General features: G+C 39.3%; 1 protein-coding gene across 2 annotated transcripts; it reads right to left on the reverse strand.

Moving 5' to 3' along the window:
• Positions 1-581: 581 nt before the first annotated feature.
• dyrk4 (dual-specificity tyrosine-(Y)-phosphorylation regulated kinase 4) lies at positions 582-16,580 on the reverse strand. Of its 2 annotated transcripts, XM_084734564.1 has the most exons (14): positions 16,157-16,578; positions 12,885-12,968; positions 10,710-10,862; positions 10,324-10,474; positions 9,908-10,071; positions 7,840-7,976; positions 5,853-5,993; positions 4,534-4,672; positions 4,314-4,395; positions 3,598-3,770; positions 3,417-3,477; positions 3,170-3,299; positions 2,855-3,036; positions 582-2,416 (listed from the first exon to the last, which is right to left on the reverse strand). In XM_084734564.1, the coding sequence occupies exons 1-14, from the start codon at positions 16,178-16,180 to the stop codon at positions 2,139-2,141; spliced, it is 1,899 nt and encodes a 632-aa protein (XP_084590690.1). In that variant the 5' UTR covers positions 16,181-16,578; the 3' UTR covers positions 582-2,138. The 2 variants fall into 2 exon arrangements, with proteins under 2 accessions (XP_084590690.1, XP_084590691.1); XM_084734565.1 differs by lacking the exon at positions 10,710-10,862 and having other exon boundaries at positions 16,157-16,580.
• Between the last annotated feature and the right edge of the window lie 5,083 nt (positions 16,581-21,663).

Raw genomic sequence — 21,663 nt, forward strand, 5'->3', positions numbered from 1 at the left:
CTACCACTGAAATGGGACATACTTACATATATGTCTCTTGATCACTGTGGAGGGGGTTATACATTTACATTTTATTGATAAAATAATAATAATAATGATAATGGTAATGATAATGCAGTGTAGCATGTAGCAGCTGGAACACTACTGACATATCTTTAATGATAAAGAGAAAAGTGAAAACTGCAGATGTTAAAGTAAAAGACAAATTCATTTTGAGATACAATATAACTAAATAGAAATAATCAAATACAAAAAAATATAATTGTGTTTATAAAACTTTTTTTTACACATATAATTTACAATTAAATTTTTAATTTATCAATTTCTCAGAATCAGGCTGTGAAAATTAAACAAATAATTAGAAATTACTATTAAATGACAACTTTATTCTAATTTAACACTAACCGTACAACTCAACACTGCAGTATATTATATTATAGTCTATTGTGTGCTTTGGATTGGTCTGATTCAGATTTGTTCAATGTCTTAACGACGCCTCAGTATCATTTCATTCATATGATTTAAATCAAGGGAAATAGAAACAAAATTATGAGAATAAAAAGTATAAAATATGAAACCACTTTCTCTTTGAAACAACTTTTTATTTAATCATAAAAGACATAAAAATGTATTTTCTTCACTTTTCATATTTCAGCTACAATCTATCCTCTCTGGATCTCTGGTTGTTAATAGATAGTGTGGGCACAGATCTTTGATTTAAATTCGATCTCCGCTAGCAACTAAAGACATTAATCAATTGTACAAAGATGGTCAAAAATGAAACAAGTGTTTCATTATGTCCTGTAACAACAGATGAGACAATATTCTGTCAAATTTAAAAGGAACCTGGCAGGGTAATCTGAACCCTCGTCTGTGCAACAGGTAAGTATCCAATGATTTCTAATCCAGGTGTACACACACAATAGTAAAGTGCAAGATTTCTAATACTGCAAGGCACAAACTATCAATAATAGGATTGTCTTTTTGTTTCTAATATAAAAAATATTATGAATAACACAGACATACAAAATGTTTTCATACAGAAACAACACAACAAGTAAAACCTTGTCTAAAACCTCAACAAATATCTGAAATATTTTCTTAAAATATGTTCAGTTTTACACATACTTAGGAAATTACAGCAGAAATATATACAATAAAGTCTATTACAAATACACATTTTATGATTGTTGAATTAAATTCTTGAACAAATATGAAACAGGATAAAACTTATTCCATAATAAATAAGTAAAATCATTAATAATCAACATGTCATCAACTGCATTCTACACTTATAAAGTACATAATTATTTCTTTAACATTTAATTAAAAAACATTTTTTGGCTCAGCCTTTATTGCACATATGAAAGTAACGCTAAAATATCTAAAAGAAAAAAGAATAAAAAGCAAAAAACAAATATTTGAACAATTTTCTCTACATGCACATTTTAAAGTCAGATACTTTGTTTTTTAACATTGAAACTAAGAAAAGTAAATGTTCGAAGTCTAAACTTTTTATTAAAGATTTCAATGCACAGCAAAGATCGGGCTCAAAAATAATACAGGAGACAGTGACAGCACCATGTTGATGCTATACTATGAAATATGTTTTTAACCACTTGATCTAAATTCAGTATGTGCATTATTATGTGGCAGACAGAGCGACGTCTCTATTGTGACACATTAAAACAAAACGCCTGCCTGCAACTGTTTCCTAACTCATTTGTATAAAAAACAAGTACAGCTGGTTGATAAACTTCACTGTCATACGAACTCAAAGTTCCACAGAAAAAAAATAATACACTACAGTATGACTGTATACTTAAAACAATAAATAGAAGATGTCCCTCTTTGCTGATCATCAATGTATCGCCTCCATACATCAATAATTTGTTCACAGCATGTGGGAACTGGTTTGTTTTGTACCTGCCAGGAGGAAACTTGAGCTGTTTTCCAACTCTTTTCTCTGACTCTTACTTCCCTTACATGTATGTTTTGTGACCTTATGTGGACACAAATGCAACATGGCAGTGTTTGTAGCAATTTTTTTTATTTTCTGGGTGTGGAGGACCAAACAGATGTAATTTTCTCTCAACCGTCTGCGTACTTCCACTTCCAAAATTCATTCCCTTTCACTGTTAGATGATAGGAGGCAAACACTGGGACGGTTCCTGGCTATCTTTCCTCTCTGTGTCCGCTTCCTCTTGGGGCTTGATGATGATGTGAACGGGCCTCTCTCCACCTCCTTCTTGCTGCTTGGTATCCGTGGAGAGCTTGCCCTCATTTTCACACACCTCCTCCTCCGCTGAGGCCCCGATGGGCCGCAGACGCTCGGCGGAGGCCATCTTTGTTCCTGTTGCTGAACCGTCTCTCTTCAGCTTGTCAGCACTGCTGCTCTCTGAGCTGACCTTCTCCACTGTGCCATGGAAACAAAGGTCATTACATGTCAGCTCAAGGTGAACAGAAAAGAACTCTGTAAGTATGTTTGCAGCTGTGGTGGAAGCTAGTAGTTATTCTAATATCCAGGGCTGAGAACCAGAGGGGCATAAGTAACATTTTGGGTGAAAATGGGTTGTAGATATACAAAACAAAAGCTATTAATCAAAGAGCAACTGAACTATTTGGGGCTAAGTGGGTGTGAGTGCAAATTAATTTTTCTCTTAAACATACTCTCAGCCACATGACATAAAGACACATGACATAAAGAAGTTTTAATATTAAAGACTGGATTTATTAAATACAGTCAGGTCAAAGTATGGTCATTTTTGTGTTGGCAAGTTAGTTAAATGTCTCTGGTTTTCACCCCTTGATATGTAATATATAGTATGGATAATGAAATGGGTCGTGCTCCTACCAGGCTTGCCATTAGCTTGTTTGCGGGAACTGAGCTCGCTGCTGTTTTCCGTGCTGGTTGAACTGTCGGAGACCTTCTTCACTGCTGGCTTGGTCCTTGTCCGGACTTTGTTGAAGTTTCCCTCCAGGATCCATTCATGCTGTAACCCCTCATCAGGAGTCATACGCTTGGTTGGATCCCAACTGAAAAGCACGGAGAAATAATTTAAAACAAGTGTTTGATCTTTAATAAACTACCATTGAGGATACTTTAATTAGAAAAGTCCAGGTTTTATGCAGCCAGACAGATGTTTAGAGATAATCAGAGTGAACATACGTGAGGCAGCGCTTGATGAAGTCCAAGAACAAAGGATCATTAGTTTTCAATGCAGCTGACAGCTCCTTGGAGTTCGGCCTCCTTTTCTTCCCTTTGCTATTAGTGATGTTCCTGGGGTTTCCTTTTGAGTCTGCACATAATTATCAAACACAGTATTAGACTATTATTCTTGCTGTACAAGATATAAAATATCCACATAAAGAAGATATCAAAGAAGATCAGAAACAATACAAAGATAGATTCTCACCAAAGAACAACCTCCTCCTCGATGCAGACTGAACAAAATCATTTGGAGGCATTCCGAGAACCTGTGAGTTAAATATCAAGACACTTTAACACACTGAAGCAACTCACCAACCACATGCTATACATTTACATTTGTAAAATGTAAATGATGCAATAAATGTGGACACATTTCAACGTCATACCTCCATTATGCAAGCTATCTGCTCTACTTCGCTCTCCCCTGGGAAGAGAGGATAGCCTGTGTAGAGTTCAGCGAGGATGCATCCCAGACTCCACATGTCAATGGCCATGCTGTAGGGATGACCCAGGATGACCTCTGGAGAGCGGTAGAAGCGACTCTGGATGTAGGTGTACACTAGTGGAAAAGAAAGACTGTTTAAAATATGTTTTACTGAGCCAAAGATGATTTTAAATACAATATACTGTTGTGTCAATGCTCATTTTCATAATATCAGAGAATAACAAAATTATATTATGTGCATTCACAGATATGGCACATGATATAAAGGTATGAGGATTGGGATTTGGGATTGGAACAGTATCAAAAATAAGCAAATCAAAAAAAAGGATGCTAAAACTACGCTAGATATAAAACTAAAAGAGGAAGGATGAATCTAAGAGTAGGCACATAACTCAGTCTAGGAGCCTTCAGCTCACTGTGGTTAGTCTTCACACTTCACAATTAGTGAAGGTTCTGGCTGTAGCAGAGTATTAATAATTTCTGAGATTTTTTTGAAGACATCATTTTTACCTTGGAGTAATGGAATCTATGATGTATGAAACAGATAAGGCTATACTGCAAAGTCTCTGGACCAAACCTGGCCATTCTTTTGAATATTTTCTGACAAGTTAAAAAGGTTTAGTTATATGTCGTGTCAGATGAGTTTTATTCTCTTACCCCTTTGTTGTTCATAACAGCTTGATCCAAAGTCAACCACCTTGATGTTTCCTGGTCCTCGCTGAGACAGAAGGATGTTCTCCTGTTCAGAAGTAGAACCAAGAACGTTCAAATACGCTGCAAGATTTTACTGCTCCACAAGATGGAGCCAAATTCACACAACCACTCTGGGGAGTCTGCTGCATAATATTAAAGAATATCAGTGCAGTGAAGTATTTACCGGTTTGAGGTCACAGTGGATTATCTTCTCCCTGTGCAGCATCTGCAGGCACCTGAGAAGAGCGTGGGTGAAGCGACGGATGAGAGCGAGGCTGAAGCCCTGGAAGTTGTTTTTTTTGATGAGCTCGTACAAGTTCACCCTGATGAGAGAAACAAAGTGTGATGTGTGGTTAGTTCATTTCCAAAAGATCCACGGCACTCTTTTGGCAAGAAGTTAAAAAGTCTTTATTCAGATGGCTTTTTCACAGTGAAATTCTAAAAACACAGACAGTGGGAACAGGGTGGCTCACACCTGAAGAAGGCTGCCAATACACGTGGTTTGTGACACAGCTCTATTTTAACATGTAGAAGTATTGTCCATGTTTTTAGAATTTTGCTATGAAATAGCCTTTTTAACTTTTTGTCGGAAGAATGCCTTGGATCTTTTTTCTTTCTAAACTTCAGTGTTCCTCACCAAAGAGCACCTTCATTACATGTGTTTGAACTTCCAAGCACTTCAGGAGCTTTCTATTTAGATTAAAAAAAACCCTTTCCCTCATTGCATTTTAAATATTTTGATTTATATCAATGCACTTTGTTCACACGGGACTAAGGAATAAATAGTAGAGTGAGCTCAAATCCACTTATAAAAAGATACACCACTTTAAGAACTTCCTCATGATCTTTAAATACACTCTGAAAAAAGAAAGCTGCTAAGTTTGATGTTACTCTACACTTTACATGACTACTAATAATAAAACATCCGCTGACTGCTGAATGAATTCTGGGAAATAAATTATGATTGTGCTCGCATTCAGAGGGAGACAGACACAGCTATTTCCTGCTACTTGTGATAAGCATAAACATCTTTAGACTGTGTAACTGGAGCCTTCACACCATGAAGCAAGAAGGGGTAAGAGATAGGGCCCTAATCAAGGCCTTAACTAAAGGATTCGGTGACAGTAATGTTAGACAAGGTGGCAGTCCAAGACGTCCTCTAAAGGTCATTCAGCCAGAGTGATACACAAAACTATCTCTCTTCAAATAGATATCAGTGGCAATCCACACTAAAACACACCTGGCTTAAGGTACACAGGTGATCACTTAACTCCTGATTGACTGCAATCATGTAGTATGAGAAGTAATGAAGAGAGACAAGTGAGAAGTGCCTTTGATGAGACAGTAACCCTGGTGTTGTATCCGGGGAAAGATGGCTCACGACGAATACTTTTGATTAACAAATTAATTATTCAGCAATGTCGTTATGGTCTCCTGTAAGACTAACTTCTGAGCATGCAGGCCCGCTTGTGTGCGTGCAGAGTACGAGTGGCACGCACTAACCCGAGAAGCTCAAAGGAGATGCAAAGGTGATTGCGGAAGTAGAAGTACTCCTTCATGTGGATAACGTTGTGGAGGTTGTCTTTGTCTTTCCTCTTTATTACATCCAGGATCTTCAGCTCAACCAGAGCCTGGTGGTGAAACCTGCAGACCGATTTACATGAGCTGTTAGATACAGAAAAACATCATTTTTGACATCATTGCTTTCAGAGTCTCTGGGTATTTAAGTGTCAAATTCTGATATACCAAAATGTGATAAATATTGGGACCCATTGGAAACAGGGCCTATGATGCATTATAATGCATTATAGACATACTTATAATGCACTATACTATATAAATGTATAATTATAAAGACTCATAGATATTCAGAATGTGTTATAACAATAACCATAACACATTATAAAGAATTTTATAATGAAATCAAGTGTTGTAATACTAAATGGGTATAGGGTATTATAATTGTAATTGTTGTAATACATTATAACATTACATTATAACATGTCATATAGTCACTGTTATATTGCATTGGAAAATATTGATACTTGACCTCAGAAGTCATGTGTTGTAATATTGTTATAAAACATTATAAATGTTTATGAGTGCTTATAATTGCAATTATACATTACTATCAACACTGTTCAACTGTTTCAACACATCACTATATTATTCTTATAGCAATAATTATAGTTGTAAACACTCATAAATCATAACACATTATAAAGCATGTTATAATAACTTATAAGGTAAAGTATCAATACTTAACATATTATAAAACATTTCAGTAATGTATTACTTATAATGCATGATTAAAATGTAATGTTATAATTTATGTATAAGTGCTTATAATTAATTACACATCACTATAAGCACAGTGTAACACACTGTAAGTATGTTCACAATGCATTATAATGCATTACAGACATAGGGGTCATGGAAAGTGTTGCCATATACTATATGTGTTAGGGATGTAACAAAAAGATAATACCACAAAAGAGTCCACTATACCTTTATTTCAACATTAAAAAACAAGGAAAAATTAAGACTTCAAAAAAATTTCCTTTAATGAATAATGATGTGTACAAGATTTTTTGCTCATATGGATTTTTTCTTTCCCTTTTAATGTGAATGCTTGTGTTTCCTTCTTGAGTAAAATAAAAAAGGGCAGTTGTGACCTCAGCATGTGAAAAAAATGGCATGAATTTTCTTTGTCAATGAATGATATAATTATAAAAACTTAAATTGTGAAATATAATTAAATAAAACAATTAAGCATGCAATATCACGGTAGGTATCATCACTGTCTGGTGTGATTTTGAGACTTTATTATTATCATATCATAATATTTGATATATTGTTATATCCACATTTCTATTGTCATTGTCTTCTGATAGAGAGGTTTCTTCAAGCGCATCAGTGCATAAATTTCCTGGATGTCTCTCATTGTCAGCCAATAACAATCCTCCCTCAGGAGATAAGATCGATCCAGAGTTCTCCTGAGGCACCGCCGTGGCAGTTTGCACCCATTTTGTTTTCTGCATTATTGAAGTGGTGGTAAGACCCAATGGCTACCGCATCTAACCTACAGGATTCGACGGGGAGTCGCTGCCACAGCGAGGAAGGACAGGTAAGATAACACCACGAGGTGCCGACTTCTACCATGCTAAATCAGGATCTCAACGATTTGGCAGACTCCTAACATGTAAAATGATCCTGGTGCAGACATGTGGGAAAACCTGACAACGGAGTATCAGATCTCAAATGAATGCCAAAAGTTGACTCCTTGAATGTGACAAATAAGTTGTTCTATCTAATGAAGTATAATGTCATTTAAGTACGGGATGTATTTTATAATTTGAAGATATTTTCCAGGAAACATTAAATCAGCAACAAATACACAAGAGACAGAATAAAAACAATAAATACATACATGTAAATATGTACATAAGTAAATAAGGGAAAATAGAATGAAATGTTTGGTATTACATACCTTTTCTTATTGCGTATCATCTTGATGGCTACGAGTTCATTGTTCTTGTGGTCCAGACATTTCAGGACCTGCCCAAAGGAGCCTTTCCCGATCACTTCAAGCACTTCAAACCTGTAGCCGATGTGGTCATGCAGCACCTGGAAAAACACGAGGAGGAACACTGTGAATATTTGAGCTGACTTCACTATTATGTACTGTATGCTTTTATTGAAATAAAAATAATTACTGAAATAAAAACTGAGGCTTTGAGCCTGTGACAGTGGATGAGTCTCTGACAGAGTCAAAACGATGGTCAGTCATTCAGCCTTAAACAGCTCATTCATTACATTTTGTCTGACACACAAATGCCAGTCAGTTACCTGTTTTATACCAGACAGTTAAGCCTGCTGTTGCACGGTTTGATGGCCTCAGTTCAGATTATTGTAAACACAATTCAACAATGAAGTCAGTCCAGCAGACTGGCTGGTTCATGTCTGCAGCTGCTGGATTAAGGTCATACGAAGGCATCTGGTCATGTACAGTTCAGCTTAGGCAGCTTGAAAGTCTGTGTATGTCTGAGTGTGTGAAATCAGAACTATTGTTTTGTTTTCACATTTTCATCTGACCTTCTTACTTTGAAATAATTAAAAAAAAACTCTCTGCACAAAATGAAATACAATTTGACATAATTTCTGACCTATTTATGAACTATATTCCAAGTTTTTAGACTGAATTCTCATTTCACAGTAGCTATAATGTTAGTCCTTGTTACCACTTTCTGATAGCCAACTTTCTTTAAATCTGCTAGAGACATGGTACATAATTCATCAACATTTAGTCAGCTTTTTTGGTCAAAGCTAGGAAAGTTTAGAAAACTCTTTTTTGGTGCATTCAAGCGCCTCTGGGAAATGCTAACATCTAAGACTTGAAAGCCGACTGCAAAACTGCAAACTTTTCAGTGCAAGATGCTCAAGCATATCTTTTTCATGATGCTTGTTTAATATTTGTGTGCTGGGTAACAAAGCTGTTTCTTGGCAGCCGACAATAGTTCAAAAGCATTAACCATGAGTGACAAGGAAGGAGAGTCTCTGCTTGTAACTGCTTAATCCAACAATAACATAACTTCACTTCACTACCCATCTAAATCATTATTATAGTCTCTGCAAGTTGATTTCATACGGGCATGAACTGAGACATTTTTATAGCATTGATGCAAAAGGGTAAACAGAGCTGTTAGCAATGATACTAACTCATTCCATTGTGTCATATAGTCATATACTCATTCCATTTAGTGTAGCAGAGCCTTTCCAGTGAGTCAACATACACAGCAGCACCCTGGCTGTGTTTGACCTGAATGGCCTTCATTAGTATAACAATGTAAAAGAGCTTAACTAGTAATCGTGAAGATTTTCATTTAAAGAAACTTGAGTTAAGTCACTATCTATTACTGAATAAGATAACACAGTGGTGATTAAAACTATGGCCCACTGCATTTGCAGTATTAGTGAAGTGTTTTCAATCCTGATTGGTGTGCCAGAGAGGGCAGAGAAAACTGAACAAACAAGGAAAAGATCAATGACTATAAACCTGTTATGGAGGTGTGACTCAGGTGCCAACTACCATCTAACTGATTTCCAACAGGTGACAGTGGTTTTCTTTGAAAGTGAGGTCCAAAACCCACCTGCAATTACTGCTTATTGCCATAAAACAAAGTGGAGATCTTCGAGATTGTTACTTTAAATGAGATTCAGTGTCGTATATTCGTAGACAAGTAGTTGTCGTGCCATCCATGGAGTCACCCGTAGGTTTCTGAAGAGCCATTTTGAAGCTCAGAGTAGTGAGTGTGGGTGAAGCTGAGGTAGCTCAAATAAGTGACTACTGGCCATAACTTATAACTGCTTAAACAATGTAATACGGGGGTCTATGGAGGATGACTTGCTTTTGGAAAGCACCTCGATTGGCCATTTGAGGAATTGCAGTTTTTTTTTACACTTCACAGTTGTTGGCTTCATTTTTCAGCCCTGGAGGTTGCTGCTTGAGTGAATCCTAGAATAACCAGAGGTTTGGTCTTTTAATGCTAACACATTACCCTGATGTAGCTTCCGTGCTCGTCATCGTATCCGGAGTTCTGCGGCGTGCCTTGGGAACCCTCAATCTTCTGAGAGCCCAGACCCATGAACCAGATCTCTGCGTAGTCCATGATTTCCTCCTGCTCAAACTCCGTCAGCCGGTCCTGGAAGTTCTTCAGTGCCTCTGCAACAGGAAGTAAGAGGAGGAGGAGGATGGGATGATTCACTTCATATTGATTACACCTCTGCAAGAGCAGAGGATTGTGAATCAACTTCAATGCCAGCATGCTATTTTTATTGCATCAGTACAACAATTTAAAATTGTTACTTAGTTACATGTTTGTGTTGGAACACCCTCAAAAGACTCAAAATGTGACATAACGTCTCTACGCCTTCCTAATTCTGTTGTATTATATTCTTATCCATAGCAACACACCTATGGGGGACATGGGTAACCTCAGTCCCTCATATGACTTCTCCTTCTCCAGCTTGTTGCTGAAAATCTTGCTGTTGCGTGAGACTGACACTTTATCCATTGCTGCACCAAAGCGCATGGCAAACTGCTGGGTGGGCTTCGGCCTCTCATCCTGTACAATAAACACATGTAGAGAAATTGGAGTCCATTGTTATTTTGAGCACACAAACGATTAACAATGTGACCTTCATATTATTTTTACAATGAACGTTGGCCACTTATATGTTTTGGGTTATATAAGCTATTTTGGAGAAAAGCTGATGCTTGAATCTTTTTCCTCTCATCAGAAGCATCCTGAGAAACAAATCTAGCTGCTACTGTTGGACTTTAGTGCAGGAGAGCCTCACCGGGTGTGTCTGATAGTTGTTTTGGCCCCCTTTGTTGGCAATTTGGGGCAGGATGTTGTCCGACTGCTGGTGTTGGTTTTTGGCATTGCTGACCACCACCTGGACCACCGGTGGCTCAAGCTGAGGCAAGGTCCCCACACTGGGGCCAAACTTCTGTAAATCAGAAGGACCATTTTAGTTTTACTGCCTTCACTAAAGAAATTAGAAACACTGCTACATAAAGACAAAACTTAACAGAGACAAAAATAAAATAGGGTCATATGATGGAGGAAACAAGATCTCACAGCAGTTTTTTCAAACTCTGAAAGCGTAGAAATTATAGCAGGAAACTAGATGAAATCAGACCATGATCTAGTTGACATAAAGTGAGAATACTCATGAAAATCAACAAATAAATTGTCCAACTTTCACAGCAAGAAAGTTTTTTTTCTGTAGGAAATACCCCTTTGTATTTCAATAAAGCAGAATGACAAATACTGAACAACACATCCAGCTATAAACAGGCATCAAAGGCAGCCAGAAAGAGTAGGTCAACAAGTGTGAAGTCTAAATGCATTATTCTTTTTACACTGTAGCTACAAGCTTCTTATAGCCCCTTTCATTTTTTCATGAGAGTGTGTTTGTGTTGGGCTGCACCTCGTCAGATTTGGTTTGTGTTCTCAGCTAGTGATCTACATCCTCCTTTCATATGCACTTGGTCTGCGGAGGCTCAGGTGACAGGGACCCCCAGCAGGTATGGCGGCTGGAATTACTGATCAGGGTGAGAGTGAAATGGGGACAAAGCCTGTGAGGCTGGGTCCTGACAGAATCTGTCTGTGGTGGCTCTGAGGGGGAGTTGAAGAGCGGCAACCTGCTTTTCTCTGACTGCCATCCTGCTTGCTCTGAGAGCACGATTACATGTGTCTCCGCCTTGACGGGCTCGGCGCTGTCAGTGATGGGCAAAATTAGACCTCTGTTCTATGCCAAGTTGTCTGGGAAAAAATTGCTATTCTACAGAAGTGTATCTGTGTCAAGAGGGATTTACAGTGTGTATTTAAGAGCAGCAATTCCACTCTTATTTCAGATGGAAAAATTCAAAATAGAGCCACCCCCAACATGCTGCATGCTATCATGTACCATTCAGCAATGAGCTGCATTAGCAACATAATAAATTCCTTCATATTAATTATTAACAGCATTCTAGGGAAAAAAAGGCATTCCCAATTATACAGTAGACAGTTCAGATTTTTCATGTCACGTGTTTAGAGCTGCTGCAGGATCTGCCAACTTGGTTATGACGCATAGAGATAGGGCTAAATATAGTTGCAAGCACCTGCCACAACAGGCAGAGGAAGTAAACACAGTTACGTGCCTGTACATAACCGGGGGGCATGCTGCTTCAGTAACATGTACAGATATCAATGGAAATGTGTGATACGTTACACCACATAACCACATCTGTGCAGACAGATGTGCAAAGTCACACCCATGCTTCTCTAAGACCTTGTGTAAATAAATGTCAGTATAGAATTATGAGGGAGAAAAAAAAGGAGGAAAATTCTTTCTCATTCTGTGTTTTTAGGTGTTGATAAAATAGTAAAAGTACACTTTATGAATGCAAACTCTCAGTTATGAGACTAGTTACCATCTTAGATTTTGAAATTGTAATATTGTGATATGGCACAAGTGTTATCTTTTTCTGGTTTAAAGGCTGCATTACAGTAAAGTCATGTAATTTTCTGAACTTACCAGACTGTTCAGGCAGTTGTATTACTTGCCTTCATCTACTTAGTCTTGATATCCACATTACCAATGCTTCTTTATTAAATATCTTATTGTGTTAATATTACAATTTTGTCGCAAAATTGATATTGAGGTATTTGGTCAAAAATATTGTGATCAGGACTGCAACTACTAATTATTCTCATTGTGTATTATTTTCTCAATTAATCAATAGCTGTTCTCTCCATAAAATGTGTTTTCCACAGTCTCAGATGCCTTTTTTGATTAAAATAAGCAAACACTTTAACATTTAAGAAGCTGGAATCAGAGAATTCTGGCATTTTTTCTTCCAAAAATGACTCAGAATGATTTATCCAGTTAAAATAAATCAAAATAGTTGACCATTAATTTAATAATTGACAACCATTCAGTCACTTGTTTCACCATCACCTATTCCACTCTGGAAGTGCTGACCTGTGAGCAGGGTCGGTTCGTTCCGAGGCGGCTGCCTTCTGCTGGGAGTCTGTGAGGGTGAGGGAAGGCCTCCGGTCGTGACGTCTGTGGGAGGAACGAGAGCAATTCATAAAATACACAGAAAGATGAGAAAGAAACATGCACATGTTTCTGTCTCTGAGAGCAACCATGTTTCTCCTCTGCACTGATTTTTCACACAGCACAGTGCTTAACAGCATCACCTCCAAAGTGTGATTTGGGAATCATCTCGCACCAACAGAGATTACAACTGTCATGTTAAATAATAATGAAAGGGCTTTTTGTGTTCACGCTGCATGGATTCTCCAGCCTCTTCAGAAACACACAGCCTGTGGGCAGCTGAGCGAGGTCGCAGCCACACTAGCGGAAATAATGCACTATGATCCTAAAATAGATTTCTTCTGTGGAAAAAAAAACCCAGCAACAAAGATCCAGTATCCTCTGTGTACCTGCGGGTCTGTGCAGGTGTGTGCACATGTGTACGTCCATGTGTCTGGCAGTGGATGTACACGTGCCTGTGCACACCGGAGATCCACACTTGCCTCAATGTGTTAAGGGGAAGCGATGATTGTTGTAATAAAGCAACAGAGTTCCGGATATTCTAAAAAAAAAAAACACAAACAAAACGAGCACCACGCACATTTGGGATGATTCTGCACGCTTCCCTCTGACACCAAGCCAGCTTACACGTGCCTTATTAATCAGTGGGTGAGTGTGCAGCTGCGTTCAGCGACAACATATGGGTGAAATAAAGCTTAGTCCCATATGGGGATACGTGCTAAACTCACCCTGCCAGCCTGGCTGTTGCGGGAAGGAGGGAGGGAGGGAGGGAGGGAAGGGGTGAGACAGGCTGGGTGGGGTGGTGTCCACAGGTGCTAGATAGAAAACAGCTTCCCAATCATAATCTTAAAGGCGTAATTTTCCTAAAAAACAATGTATAGACTCAGAAACCTAATCTCTTTCAATCATCACTTTTGACACACCAGGAGTGTGTCGGGGTGGTTTTATCTGCAAAGACCCTGCCCTCTGCTAGTATTTCTCATTATTTTGCTGTGCTCGGGATGCTTTACCAACCCAAAATGTTGGTATCTGATGCCCAGGGAATGAGACTCAACAAGCAGCAATCTTTGTGGTATGTTTACGAACAGCTTGGACAAATCCTGCTGATTGCTTTAATCTTTATCTCTGATTGAGAAGCAGAAGCAACATCACATCAGTGTCATGACGGTATCTTCCAGGGTGAGAGGAAGCTGATCTTATTCATCTCAACCAGGATGAGACACTGAACTGACAAACTTACTGGTCACTGGATAAAAGCCAGTGAGAGTTTGCTCTTCACATTAAAGGTACAAGTTGCTCAAAAACGCACTAGACAGACGCCAGAATGTAGAATACTCATGTTTTGGGCTGCTCCCTACTTTCCCAAGTCCCGCAAAATAATAAGGCACAGCCACCTCCACACAGATTGAAAGGGATTTTGTTCTTATATTATTTTTTAGGAAAATCCTGCATAATATGCATTTTAAGCAGACACGTCAGTAGTTCAAGTGGCACCTAGCCAAAGACAAATGTGACACAATGATGTGGTCATGTTACAATCTCAGGAGTGCTGTGAGTGACAGCAGGAGCCATGTAGGTCAATGTGGCAGGTTGGCTTGTAAAAAAACATCACCTGTAAAGGTCTGCTGTAAGCCTGGCTAATGAGCACTGAGCCAGTGGAAACCCTGTGACATCTTAACATGTGAGTGCCAAAGAAAAATAGCAACTGTGACCTTTTATTCCACTGTGAGTGTCTGTATCTTAAGTATATAAAGTAACCATAAAGACAATCCATGATAGAAATCAGCGCGAGTTGTTATGGCAAATGAATGCACACATTTCCCACCTCTGCTATTAAAACATGATAGAATTCTCCTTTTTTAAGATAAAAACAGTGTGGTTAAATATATTAGTATACATCTGTGCTTTCAGTTCTGCAAAAGAATGACATAAGACTTCAAACAGATATACCGTTATTTCATTGGATAATACTGTTAAATGTCTTTTCTGTGTGCACATATGTGGAATTTATATTCTGCACAAATGCAACATACATAAAATGATAAAACATGCACTGGCTCTCAAATGATATGTAAATAAATTAATGTAAAGACAAGAAAACACAAGTCAAGAGCAATCTTCTTTTTGTGTGAGCGGGGGTCTTTGCTGGAGGCAGGATCATCCCAGCAGGTGTGTGAGAGTGGCTTTGGCTCATTAAGGGTCAGTCCTCCAGGGTCAGTTGGTCAGAGGGTCAGCAAAGCAATAAAAAGCACTGAGGGTAAACATCAACAAACTGTAAAACTGTGCTCGCTCACACTATCAGCTGTCAGACACGCATTTTTCAACATATCAACACTTTGCACTGTCATTTTCATTACTGCCTCTCATTGGCAATTAATTTGACCACAGGTACGTATAATCACTGATCAATCCATGTGATTGCAATGAGCGTTGGCCATTAAATTGATTTGCTTGTGTCTCACTTCTGTTACTAAAACAGAAAGAAACACGAAATTGCTTTTATGATCCAAAAACAGCTGGAGTTAAATTTATATCACTTTCCATGTAAGGTGTGAAGAATAGACCAGAACGCATATAGACTTACAGAATCTGTCAGCACAACAAACACTGAAATAAGTAGGCTAAACAACGACTGAAATAGAAATGGATCAGATTTTTCATCATAACTTGGCACACAGTCAGGAGAAAGGGGGCGGACTAAAAAAAAATAAGCATTCAAAATGGGATAACTTGTAGAGGAGAAAGGGAAAATAGTGAGAATAACTTCACATTCTTGGCACGGATCAATAAAGATAAATAGGCATAAATAGAGAATGTACATTGAATGGGTTTTAGTTTAGTTTATCATTGTAAAAAGACACCTGTGGAGGGATTTTCCCAAAATGGAAATAGCCTGGAGTGAAGCCCTGTATCTGGGCAAAAGAAAGCCTTATTCCATTGAAAAACATATAGAGGAAATCTGCAAGTTCATGATAGAGGAATGTTAAAGTGACACTATGTGAGATAAAAAAAAAAAATATAAGGAATGTTCTCAGTGATTAGATGACCAGCCATCATTAGAAAATCACAGTGATACTGATAGTCCATAATTTGCCTTTAAATGAACAGAAACTACAGTCACATTATTTACACACAGGGAATAGCTATTTTTACCTACAAACCAATCAACTTTCCGACAAATTAAAGGGTCTCACCTTGTTATTTATTTCTGGCAACATGCTGTGTGATCAGTGTCAGTCTTTATAGCTGCTTGACAATCCAAACACAGAGGAGAGATTATAAAATCCAACAAAGAGTCATTGTATCCAACTCTTGTCGGTCCAGCCTCAAAACCAAGACGCGCTTTCCAAGACACAAAAGTCCAACTTCGTGACTGAATCAACACTGGCGAGTGAAAATCCCGAAGGCTGATCACAACCACGGACCCGAACCTGCCGTACTCGTGGTTTTACGCGCTGTCGTCAGAGAGGCGATTAGCGAGCGAAGCAAGCTGTTGAGGGTCTCTGCGCCTTGACGCGCACTGCTAAGACACTGAAGGGGCCACCTGTTCAGGTTTCTGCCGCTGACAGCTGGGGCTGTCCCGATATAGATTTGTTTTTTTATCCGTGTGCTTTCGTCCACCTACACCACGTTGTGCATGACTGATGCGCTCTCCAACACCGACGCTGGAAGGGAGAGGGCTGACACCGACGCACGCACGTCTTGGCCGCACTCAATTTACAGTGTTATGTTATGTATGTTATGTAGACTGCTCCCTCTCAAACTGAGCTCCAGAGAGGGTGTACACTGTTAAAAACGTGTCAGAAGAAAATCGAAAATTGTTACGTTTTTTCAAGGGTTTTAACACTCGAAGGAGCTGCAATATATCAGAAGGAAAACAGAATATAAGATGGATTACTCCAGAAAACATCTAAGGTGCATTAAGTTGGATCGGAATGAAATGACATTATATCACAAAAATAGTTTTTAGTATTTAATGAAAAGTTAAATAGGCTACTTACAATGGACAGCCTTTGAAGATTTCGTGCTAAAACGGACAATAATGATATTTAATTATTGATGACAGTGGCTGTTTGAGAGGCAGTGCCATAAACAAAAAAATAAAAAAGGGCACCAGCACAGCAACAGTCATGATGCATTCGTGGTGATCTGATTACAGTTGTCTTATTATGTGACTTAAAGTACAACAGCACTTACAACTCTAAAATACTCACTGAACAATTTAAAGGCACTTATAGGCAAATTCATTTTCTAGCATGAAGGGCAGCCTGTATGTCCCTGCATTGTTGAACCGTTGGACAAGGCTTTGTCCATTGTGATGGTTGACAGTCATTGACCACGGAGCCCTCTACCATCGCAGCACTGTGATTTTTGTGTGTTTATTGTCTAATCATAACTAATGGTCATGTGGTGGTAACAAGAAGACCCTGTTAGACCCAGCAATAATACTGTTGTTGATGTTTCATTGTGGACACTGCCATATGCCAGTTTGTTAGACATCGTCCAACCCTACTGCATTGTTTGTTCTTCACTGGAGGGGTACCCTAGAGGGAACTTGATTGCAGTTTCTGCATGGCAGGGCAGAAGGCACTTTATCATGTTTTATCTACCACTGGGGCAACCAAGAGGGCACCAGAATATTTTGTGTGAATCTTCCAGAACTTCTAACGTATTAAAAAATGCAAAAACAGACAGTGAGAGGACAGCTGCCCATGTCAGCATATACAGAAATAGACAAGTGTAGATACATTCTCAAACTATGATACACAGACAGTACTATTATTTACCTAGAACAGTCTTTTGATACCTAAGTAATCTCTGAAACGTTAAATTGTCAGAAAAAAAAAAAAAAAAAGACCACAATATTTTCAGCAGCGGAGCAGCAGAGTTGACAGACTTCAAATTTCATTCAACCAAGGGATGCCCAATTTTTTCCAACCCAAACTTCAGTTTAACGGCATGTAAAAAGAGTCAAAGGTTTCCCCTCTGACCACAGTGATATGAGAAATAACACCTTGTAACAAGAGACCTGACATTTCAGCATTAACACTGCGTCATTATTTGTTTTCCAATGACTAATCCCCACTGCAGGGGAGGAAACAACCCTGTTGCTCCATGTTATGAACAAGTACAGCAGATGAATATGATTAGATGATAGCTGTTATGTAACAGTGATGGCCACTTCAGTAATCAGCCTCAGTCCAGGGACAGGATGAGATGAGATGAACTTTCGAGGAAGCCGCTCATGCCCTCCTTATAACAGCCTTATTACACTCTCATAATCTATTCCAGTATTAACCTAATCTGTTGTTGCCTTTAAGAAGATAACCTGACAATAAAACAATGAATAATCACTTATTTAAGTCACTGGACCTACATCAGATGTGAAGGGCTGCTGACAAACATGCAAGAACTGATTTTAGTATTTATGCAGAGCCACGAGTGTGATTGGCCCCTGCTGGTGGAGTGGCCCTTCAGGAGAGTGGGGAAACAAGAGGGATTACAGGAGCCAAATAGGGGAAACTCTCAGAAGTGGTAGGCTGCTTTAAATCTAGCCTGATTGATAAGGACAAGAGCTGCAGTGGGAGATTCATCTTTCACAATGTAGATTACAGCTAGACCACAACAGAGTAAAATGCTACTGTGATGACATTTTAAACAAAATCACATCACATCACACAACTCTACATCTCATTTTATCTTTACAATGCTAATAGAAAAATAGTAAATACAATAAGAATAGTAAATACAATAAGAATAGAATTATAATATCCACATACTCATATGTAGCATAGAAAACATATTTGATATATTGAGAAATGTGTTTGTTCACTGTCTTGTCAAGAGTTAGATGACAATATTGATAATAACAATAATAGCTGACTCATTGCAGCAATGGGCTGAAGAGGTCAGTGCGGTGTCTACCTATATGTCACCGTCTGCTACCATGGTTAGCATAACTTAGTGTAAAGACTTGAAACATGGGAAAAAAGCTTGCCTGGCTCTGTCCAATGTTAAGGAAACCTGTCTAACAGCAGCTCTAAAATTCACTAATTAAAGGCCCAGTGTGTAAAATTTAGCGGGAAATCATTGACAGAATATGGCAGAAATTAAATGTAATATTCTTATGCATTCTTTCATTAGTGTATAATCACCTGATAACAGGAATTGTCGTGTTTTCCTTACTTTAGAATGAGCCCTTTATATCTGCAGTGGGTCCCATGAATTTAGAGAACTGGATACAGCTTTGGAGGCAGGCCTCCATTCATTCCTATGAGAGCTGCTCAGTGTCGCATGAAGCTAAGTTCTCCATATGACCTTCTGCATATGCTTCCACATTATGTGGCCCAAGCACAGTAGACTTCCCTCGACTGAGAAGTTAGCTTCCAGTTAAGCCCTCTGATTATGTGAATGGGGGTAAAATAAATGTAACGCAGCTCTACTAGGCTTTTCAACTGTTACTGTTCCAAATAAATCAAAACCAGATAATAAAACAAGTCATTTCTCGGGGGTAATGACGCTCAAAAAACTGTATTATAGCCCTTTTTTCACAACATAAGTATATGGGGAAAAAGTCTTTTTGGGCTCCTGTGCATCGCGAGATGTTGTCATTACACGGTTTGGCCACTATGTCAAATGCCTTTCAAAGCCTGGCACTCCTCCAAGGGACTTGGTAGGTCCTCTTCCATGGAGGCTGCCATGTTACACCACCATGTTTCAACAGTAGACAAACCAAACACTGGCTCTAGATAGCCTTTGTGCAAGTTTCACAGCCATCATTGGCTCTCCAACAGCTTGGAAAGGGAGGGTGAGGTGAGGTGTTTGCAGACTCCTAGTTCACCTTGCTAGATCCAATAAATCCTACACACTGGTCCTTAAACACAGTATATCTAGTGTATTTAATAATGTACGTAAACTGAAGTGTAAAAACATTAAGTTGTGGTTTTTAAGGGGGTTATTTCTTGGCTGAGCTCAGTAATGTCCTGGAGTGTCTGCAGGCTCCTTGGCATATTAATCCTGCTAAAAAACACTAGGTAGACTTTTTACCTTTGGATAGAGCCAGGCAAGGCAAGCTGTTTCTCAGTATTTCCAGTCTTCATGCTATGCTAAGCTAACAAGCTGGTGGTTATAGCTTCATATTTAGCACAGATAGGATGATGGTATTAATTCTCTCATCTAACTCTCAAAACAGATAAGGGTCTGTCCCAAACTATCAAAGTGTTCCTTTAATATTGAAGCATGCAAAAAAAGAAAAGAAAAGCACAAGTCATGCTCTCACTCTGAGCTGTTGTACAGTATCTTCAGAATGTAGCAGAGATCACACAGCACATATTTAAACTGTAAGCAAGTCAGCCACTGTAAAGCTTGCCACAGTTCACCTGGGAGACTCATTATGCTGTGTGCATTTTGTCACCCAGGTGACAACGCATTAACGATGAGACGCAGCTGGAGAAAAACAATGCAGATACAGTATATATCACCATGACAACCAAAGATTAATGAAACAAAGCATCACAGTTTATGTATGTCTGACATCAGCCAAAACAATGAGGACTGTGCTGCCAGTCAGCCAATCTAAAAATAGACTTTAGTGCTCGGAACAGGACAGACAACGGAAAGAGAAAGAAAGAGTCTAAGCGTGGGCATGTAGATGAAACAAATAGTTGTCTGATGTCCTGTCCTCTGTTCCTGTTCCCTTCAAACATACCTCAGGCTGGACCCTCCTGCTCCTGCCCCAGCAACATCCCTGGAGGAGGCTAAATCCACAGCAGGCGGTTGAGGTCCCGTCTTCCCACATAGCACATCTCCCCCATGCTGCCACGACCACACCCTGAAGCCCACCTCAGCCTCCACACACCATCTCCAGCCAGAGAGGGGACGAAGATACTCAGCAGGTCAGAGTGTGGATGAGACACTCTCAGAAGCAAAGCATTGCCTTCTTTTTTAGTCTAGAAACTGCATGTGTTCCTTGACTCCATTTGCCAAAGTAAAATTCTTCTTGAAGTTAAAAGAACTTTGACACTGTTAAATTCAGTTATGTTGACTTTCCATTGTCTTCTTTAGATGTGTATAAATGCTGAAAATAAGAATGACTTCTTATTGCAGAACTTGCTGTGGTTCCTCATAACTCTCCCCTGCACTCTAGGCTGCATTATACTCATATAAGGTTACATTCTGGTTGTTTGAGACCTCTCTTGTTTTCTTCCACGTCAGGTTCTCCCAAACTATTTTTCTCTGCTGCAGGATACAGACGGTGTAGAGAGGCAGGCTGCAGACACACAGTGCGAGGATGCTGTTGCTTTGTGCTGTTGCTAGTCTTGCTGGTGAGGGAGTGCTCTGTGTCTTTGCCGCTGCCAGTGACGTATGGATGGGACTTGACGAGGGACCCATCCTGAGCCGGAGACACAGCAGCAGGGGCCTGGCACTTAGCTTCCTGTAAAAGAGGCCTCTGGGAGCGCAGGTTGGCAGAGGAGAGGGGTGGGTGGGGGAAGTTGTGAGATTGTAGGTACAGATCCCATGATCCTCCCAGGTGGGCTCTTCGTGGGGCTGAGGAAGTCAGACAGGGAGGAGGTGCAGCTCTAATAGGCCTCCCATGGGGTTCAACAGATGCCTGCAACTTTCCTCTGCCTTCTCACTTGCCACTGTATCTTGGAGACAAAGCCAGTGGGGCTGTCAGTCTCTTACTCTTCCCTCCTCCATC

Source organism: Lutjanus erythropterus, chromosome 13 (assembly GCF_056507025.1).
Source record: "Lutjanus erythropterus isolate fLutEry1 chromosome 13, fLutEry1.hap2, whole genome shotgun sequence".
Taxonomy (NCBI): Eukaryota; Metazoa; Chordata; class Actinopteri; order Lutjaniformes; family Lutjanidae; genus Lutjanus; species Lutjanus erythropterus.

Bases quoted from the DNA above. Each gene is read 5' to 3' on its own strand.
- dyrk4 (XM_084734564.1), bottom strand. From the start codon at position 16,180: ATGTTGCCAGAAATAAATAACAAG. The intron at 10,863-12,884 runs GTCAGCACTTCC...TCTGATTTACAG, and splicing joins CGAACCGACCCTGCTCACAG to AAGTTTGGCCCCAGTGTGGG. The intron at 10,072-10,323 runs GTGTGTTGCTAT...TTCCTGTTGCAG, and splicing joins GTTACCCATGTCCCCCATAG to AGGCACTGAAGAACTTCCAG.